At 46.9% G+C, this 7,685-nt stretch overlaps 1 protein-coding gene across 6 annotated transcripts in view; it reads left to right on the forward strand.

The window, feature by feature from the left end:
• LOC101172706 (plasma membrane calcium-transporting ATPase 1-like) overlaps nucleotides 1-4,912 on the forward strand; it is a 99,903-nt gene extending 94,991 nt beyond the window's left edge. For 2 of the 6 annotated variants that reach the window (XM_023954796.1, XM_023954795.1), the window contains one exon: nucleotides 441-582. In XM_023954796.1, coding sequence (XP_023810564.1) covers nucleotides 441-445 — 5 coding nt within the window. In that variant the 3' untranslated portion in view covers nucleotides 446-582. Of the gene's footprint in view, nucleotides 1-440 lie in introns of all 6 variants that reach the window. The other 4 variants (XM_023954793.1, XM_023954794.1, XR_002873270.1 and 1 more) reach the window with 3 other exon arrangements.
• Nucleotides 4,913-7,685: the final 2,773 nt, after the last annotated feature.

Here is a 7,685-nt window from a genome sequence, read left to right on the forward strand (position 1 = left end):
TTGTCATTGGGTTGTGTGTTTCTGTGTTGTATGGCTGTTGTCATTGGGTTGTGTATTTCAGTATTGTATGGCTGTTGTCATTGGGTTGTGTGTTTCTGTGTTGTATGGCTGTTGTCATTGGGTTGTGTATTTCAGTATTGTATGGCTGTTGTCATTGGGTTGTGTGTTTCTGTGTTGTATGGCTGTTGTCATTGGGTTGTGTATTTCAGTATTGTATGGCTGTTGTCATTGGGTTGTGTGTTTCTGTGTTGTATGGCTGTTGTCATTGGGTTGTGTGTTTCAGTGCTGTATGGTTGTTGTCATTGGGTTGTGTGTTTTTAGCATGTTTCCGTGTAACCTGGTTTCCCCCTCCGCCCCTCCCCTGACGTGTGGCGGTCACAGTCAGAGCTGCCGGTTTGCCGCTGCTCTCCGTCTGACGCTCTCTTCTCTTCTTCCTGTAGATTAAGGTGGTGAACGCGTTCCGGAGCCCCCTGGAGAGTCCCCTCATCCGCAGCTCCATCCATGACTTTATGGTTCTTTCTGAGTTTGTGCATCAGCCTGAAAAGGAGAACTCCATTGAGGAGACAGAAGAGATCGATTTCCTCCATGACTCCCCGCCTGGGGCCGTGGGGGGAGGGGATCCATCCTCCAACTCTGCCCCCTTACCTGCAGCAGATCTTCAGTCCTCGCCCCTCCAACTAGACGTACTCACCTCCAAGTGACGTCACAACTCCTCTCCATCCTGCTCCCCGCCATAACCCCCCATCCCTGATGTTCCCCCACCTCCTGCTGTTCATACTGACTAACCCCCCCCACACCTGAGACTCATGCGTCGCCCCCCTACCAACACTAGCCAACTCCTGTCTGTCACGTTACGTGACCTGCAGCAGCACCTTTTGTGTTCACTTCCTGTCGTCAGAAACGGCTCCAAACCCTTTCAGAGCAGCTGTTCCCGTGTAAATACGCTTCTGCGCCTTCATCCCGCTCTGAACCGGTTTAGTTCCAGCCGACTGTAAGCTCCTCTTTTGTAGATGCTGAACTTTCTAGCCTCCATGAATGTTCATTGGTGGTTGACTTCTCAGAATGTGGTTGTTCATCACACTACAGCTTTCCAAGGTCCAACTGGTAAAAAATCTTCTTCCCTTAAAGTCTTTAGAGCTTTTCTTTTTTTCTGTTGCTGTGTTGCAAGTAGAAAGGATTGAAAGTTTACTGTCCAAATGACCAAACATGGTGGCTCAGGGGGGGTCTGGCCTTTCCTGCCACTAAGCCTCAGCGCCCCCCCCCCCCCCCTCACAGGAGACAGGACTGTGGCTGAGGTCCCCCTCCCCTGCCTGGAAGGGATGCATGTCTTCTTTGGTTTGTGTTGAGTGGCATGATGTTCCTGCAACTGTCCTTGTTAGTGTGCAGCAGGGTCCACTCAGCTGTGACAACTTCCTGTCTGGAGAATGGAACTTCCTGTCCCCAAGAGGACCAAATCCAGCCTGGCTGTCCCCCCCCCCCTCATGGTAGGTCTGGGATCTTGCTGTCTTGCTTGATGTGGACGCACATTCCCTGGAACTGAACCTAGTCAGGCTGGAGAAGACCTCCTCTACATGTCCTCGTCCTCCCACTGCGGGGACTGGAGTGGGTTCCTCTTCCCCCAAAACCTACGTTGACATTCGGTGTAAACGACAGAGCTGACAGCAGCAGGAAGTCCAGTTCAGCAGACAGGAAGTGAGTGCAGCTTGGATCAGGGACTGGACCGTCTGCCTGTGTCTGAGTAAAAAACTTAGTAAGCAGGGCTGATGGTTTAGTTTGTCAGACGTCTGAGGCGTCTGGGGCAGTCCGAGCTCCCCGGTCATAAATGAAGGAATCTTCGGAGGCGGGGGCGGTGGCTGGTCTGACGAGCGGCCATCAACCTTTCTGTGAACTCCTCTCTGAAGTCACCTGCTACTACTGCCATATTTCCAGCTTCCTCATCACCAGGTTACTTTCTCCTCTGATGAGCCTTTTCTATGTACTCAGAGCCATATTTTCTAGAGTGTTGTTTTCTGTCATTGTTGGTGAGGTTCACCCACCCCACCCCCACACCCACCCACCGCAACCCTTTACTTCAAAACGCGACCAAAAAGCGAGGAGAAAGTCTTCACTGCCGACACGGGTTCAAGGGACCTCTCAATGTTTACACGAAGAGCAAGTCAGCGGCAGTCCTCCGGATCCGACAGCTTCCCTCCGTCATCCCTTTCTTTCCTGTGTAACCGGGATTCTCTCCTGCATGGTTTGCATATAAACTCAATGTTTTACTCATTTTTTACAATTCTTCTGTATTTTTATATTAAGTACTTTTTAATATTTTAGAGATGTATGCGTATGTTTGTACCGGCTGAAGGCCACGGTTTCTGCAGCTCCCGCTCCTCATGCCACGTCCGTCGTCGTCTCGATCGCAGAAACAGCGTTTCCTTTCCCTCCCACCCAGATCTCTGGCGTACTGTCTCTTTAGGCCCCGCCTCCACAAAACTCCCCATCAAAGAGGACCGTTTTCGTGTTGGTGGCTGTCTGAAGTGACAACTGTGTTCTGCTGCCCGGCCTGGCCTCCTCTCAGTACAGTACTTCAGAGTCGAAATTTAAGATTTTCCAAACTCCAACTGGGCTCAGGTCAGTCCTGAAGGCCAAAGTTGTAGTCCCCGACAGACCCTGACCTGTCAGGGACGGGGGTCCGGGACTCAGCATTAAGGTCCACGTTTCCATCTGACTCCGTGTTTGTTCCTGAAGTCCGGACAAAACCTCATCACTGCCCACAACGGGGGGGACAGAGCTGTCACCACACAGCCACCAGCAGCACACCCGGGCCCAGGCCGGTTCTGGCCTCACACTGGACGCTTTAGCTGCTGTGTGTCGGAAACGGGAGGGGGCGCCATCACCCCGCCGCTGTGACATGAGCTGCCCCCTCCCCGGTCAAGGCTGGCCCTCCCTCTCTGGAAGGCCTGTGGAGCCGCTTGGCCGCGGCGTGAAGGAGGAGCTCGCCTCCCGTCCACGTCAGCAGCTTCCTGTCTGCCATCGTGACGGAATTCTGATCCACAGATGAGAAAAAAGATTCGCAGGAAGTGGAATATGGAACGTGGAAGTCATCGGCATGTAAACGTGAAGCGCGGACACAGAAGTCAGATCGAAGGACATTTCCAGTTCCGGTCAAATTCTTTGCAAAAAAGACAGAAAGTTTCTGTATTTATTCCGAAACACAGTTATAGGCGTTGGTGTTCTTTTTGTATTAACATATCTCTGTGGCATGCATGACATATATACAGAATTTGGTGGTTTAAAGCAATATGTCCAACCTGGTGCGATTGGTTCCGTCGTGTTCTGTGTAGCCTAAAGCCACTATGTAGAAAAGAGGAAAAAACCAACTGCATTTGGGTAAAAATAACTGTTCAGTGTACTTGTTCAATGTTCTGTGTTCTGCATGTTTTATTACGGAATGAAACATCCCAAACGTGGAGCAGATGAACTCCAAACACGGCATCCCGCTCTGTCACTGTGAGGTGAAGCACACTGAGGAAACCCAGCCTGTTAGAGGAGGAGGAGGAGGTGAAAGCAAAGACCTCCTCCTTCTGTTTCCATCATTTCATTCATCCAGACTTCCCCCTCATACTTCTGGGATCTACAGACTGTCCCTGAACTCATCAGTCTCTTGTGTGTGAAGTGGGAGGAGTCTGGCAGACCACCCCCCATTTTCAAAACTGTAACTTGGTTTATAAATACCTGAAAGGATCCTCTGTCTAAAAACCTCTGAATCTGAGCTGTAAACACTCAAACAGGAAGTTTGACTCAGTTCCTTTTTGTCTTGTAAATGTTCCTAAATAAATGGAAAGAATCTTGAGCTTTAATAATCTGATCATCTGAGCAGCGTCTGAAAAAAACAGGTCCGAATAACTTCAATTAGGATCCAACATGGAGAAACAGCACAGGCGAGCAGATCTTTGACCTTTGAACTGGAAAGTTTCAAACCACTGAACCCCAGAACCTCCTCTTCACCAGAGCAGAACCTCAGACACTGGAACCAGTGCAAACGTCCTTTCAGAGTAAAAGTTCAGAAACCTGCACTGTTCAGTGGAAAAAGTCCTTTCAGAGTAAAAGTTCAGAAACTGCACTGTTCAGTGGAAAAGGTCCTTTCAGAGTAAAAGTTCAGAAACATACACTGTTCAGTGGAAAAAGTCCTTTCAGAGTAAAAGTTCAGAAACCTGCACTGTTCAGTGGAAAAAGTCCTTTCAGAGTAAAAGTTCAGAAACTGCACTGTTCAGTGGAAAAGGTCCTTTCAGAGTAAAAGTCTTCTTTCACTCCGCTCTTCTATATTCTTTTGGGCTTTGGATCTGGGTTTGAGTTTGAGGTGGTTCTAAAGCGGAGAAATGTCCCGCCCCGTCTCTCTGTGGCAGCACAATCAGGCCAGAACTGAGCGAAATGAAGGCGTCTGCCGCTCCCTGAGCTTTACCTGTCTGTGTGTGTGTGTGTGTGTTTCCTCAGTGTGTGCGCCACCTTCTCCTCAGTCAGTCTCCTCCCATTGTTCTCTTTTTGCTTCAATCTATGCAATAGAAGCCTTCTGTTCCGTAAAACCTTCATCTGGCTCTCTTCCTCTCCCTCACACTCGTCTGCTCGTCTTTTTGTGGGTTTCAGACCCTCTGTACAGACAGAACCACCACACCTGTACGCTGATGTGTGTGTGTGTGTGTGTGAGATCGGCACACACACACACACACACACTCAGTGTTTTCTTTACTCTTTTGTAAGATATGATGTGTGGAATGCCCTGGTCTTAGTGTCATGTTGTTTGAACTTAAGCTGAACAAAAGATGATAATCAAGCAACCGAGTAAAAGTTGTTTCATAAGTATATATAAATATATATTATATATAAATATATACAAATCTATATACATACAATAAAGCCATTTGAATTTGAACCGATTTGTTTGTGATTCTTTGCATGTGTGGATGGTTTTCAGAGTTTCTTCAGACTTGTTGAAAGTGTTTGTTGACCTTTTTATTTCTCTATCATGTGACCTTTTTATTTTGGATTGTGTCGACGGTCATTCCTATTCTTAGTTTTGTTGTTATTTGGGTCTTCGATCGCGGGTTGGTCCCCTGGGGGGGGGTCTTTGCTCCCCGGGTCAGGGCCCGTTCTTCCCATCTGAGTTCAGCATCGACCTCAAAAAGGTCATGTTGCTCCTGTTCTCTCAGACATGGCCTCCTCATGCCAGAAACTGAGTACACCTGCTTTTCTTTCGTCTCACCTTTGACCCGTGGAACCTGAGGTACTGGTCTGGTTCTGAGCACAAACTAATGATTTATCCCTTTATGACACCACCCTTACATTGGTGTAAAAGGTGGATAAAGGTGGAGAGGATTTCATGTAATCCATGGAAACAAGCAAGGTTCATAAATTCAATTCAATTTTATTTGTATAGCCCAAAATCACAACAACAGTCGTCTCGATGGGCTTCGAAGTAAAACATGAAATCAAAAGGATCACGAATACAAAGAGTTCAATAGAAAAATACTAAAATGAACTAACAAACTGACTAAGCTATACTGGCATCCCTGCCCTTAGACCCCTCTCGCAGTAAGGAAAAACTCCCAAAAAAACCAGATTCCGGAAAAAACGAAGAAACCTCAGGGGTGCCCACATGAAGGAGGGATCCTCCCCCAGGACGGACAGGCGAGTTACCAGAACTCTTAGAGAAGAATTAACTTATCTAAATCTACAACTACATATATAAAAGTCCAGCAGACGAGCTTCATCCAGCCGTGGTTGTGGGGACAGTCAAAGGCGCGAGTCGAGCCGGAGACAGGAACCACAGCCAGGTGTAGGAGCAGGAGCAGAGACGAGGTAAACGGTCAGGAACTGGAGCACGGATGAGCCAACTGGAGTCTGGAAGCACTCCCACTCCCCAGGGGGGGAGAGGAAAAGAGGGACAATACATGAATCGCACTGTACCAAACAGAGGCATGGAGAACTAAATGATAAATTATGATCAAGAATAGAGGAGAGGAAGGGTAGAAGTAAAAAAGGAAAGAGGACAGAACCCCAGTGTACCATAGTTACCCCAGCTTCAACTTCTAGCAGCCTTTTAAAAGAAATAGTTATTAAGTTTAATTTAAACAAATTAACATTAAGTTAAATAATCTCTGAATACTAACTAGTCTGATAATAAGCCTGTCCAAAGAGGAATGTTTTCAGTCTAGCTTTGAATGTAGAAACTGAGTCGGCCTCTCTTACATGAGCTGGGAGTTTATTCCATAAAACAGGGGCTTGGTGACTAAACGCTCTACCTCCAACCGTACTTTTACTAATTCTAGGAACCACAAGCAGTCCTGCATTTTGCGAGCGAAGTGTTCTGATTGGTTGGTAAGGGACTATGAGGTCCTTAATATAGGACGGGGCCATTCCATGTAAGGCCTTATAGGTTAACAGGAGGATCTTGAACTTAATTCTAGAATCAACTGGGAGCCAATGGAGCGAAACTAACACAGGAGTGATGTGATCTCTTCTGCTGGTTCCAGCTAACAATCTAGCAGCTGCGTTCTGAACAAGCTGGAGACTTCTTAAGGAACTCTTAGGACACGCTGCTAACAAGGAGTTACAGTAATCCAGCCTCGACGTAACAAATGCATGGATGAGTTTTTCAGCATCACTCTTAGAAAGTATATTTCTGATCTTAGCAATATTTCGCAGGTGAAAAAAGGCAGTTCTACATGCCTGAGATATGTGAGCCTTAAATGATAAATCCTGGTCAAATAAAACCCCAAGGTTTCTAACTGTGGAATTGGAGGCTATACTTATGCCATCCAGGGAGACTATCTGAGCAGACAGAGTATCTCTGAGGTTTTTAGGACCAAGTATAATGACCTCAGTTTTTTCTGGGTTCAAGAGGAGGTAATTAATTGTCATCCAGGTCTTGATGTCACTGATGCAGGCGTTCAGTTTCTCTATCTGGTCATTCTGGTCAGGCTTCATGGATAAATACAACTGCGTATCGTCGGCATAACAATGAAAATTAATGCTGTGTTTCCTGATTATGTTTCCTAGGGGTAACATATAAAGCGTAAACAGGATCGGTCCCAAGACTGAGCCCTGTGGGACTCCATAGTTGACTCGAGTGCACTGAGAGGAATGGCCATTTACATTAACGAACTGATACCTATCGGACAGATAGGATTTAAACCACTGGAGAGCAGATCCTCTGATCCCTATGTCCTGCTCTAATCTATGGAAATCATTGAAGAAAAAAGGTTCAGCGCCCTGTCTAGTGGGTCTAGATGACCCAAATCCCAACGTGAAAGAGCCTAGGATAGCACCAGGGATACTTAGAAAAGCTCAGAGCTGGAACCATGTCCATCTCCACACCAGCATTCAGGTTTTGGAGGGAAGATCATCAGCTCTGACAGCAGGCAGGGGGCGCCATCTTACCCCCTTTTATTTTCTTTTTGTTTTTATTATTACCAATAATCGTGTCAAGAAAAATGAGGAAAGACGTTCCTGCTAAAAGTTTAGACCCTTTTTTGTTAACAACAAAAGCCGCTGAAGTGATTTCATCCAGAACTGAGTCAGAACTCTTTCAATCCACATCACTTCCTGAACCTCAGGGGCTTTGTTTCCTCGTGTGATGCAGTGTTGCCATAGAGACGAAGACTCATTTTCATAGACAGAAGTTCCCCCTGGCTGTGACCGTGAGG

Source organism: Oryzias latipes, chromosome 5, assembly GCF_002234675.1.
Source record: "Oryzias latipes chromosome 5, ASM223467v1".
In the NCBI taxonomy this organism is placed as follows: Eukaryota; Metazoa; Chordata; class Actinopteri; order Beloniformes; family Adrianichthyidae; genus Oryzias; species Oryzias latipes.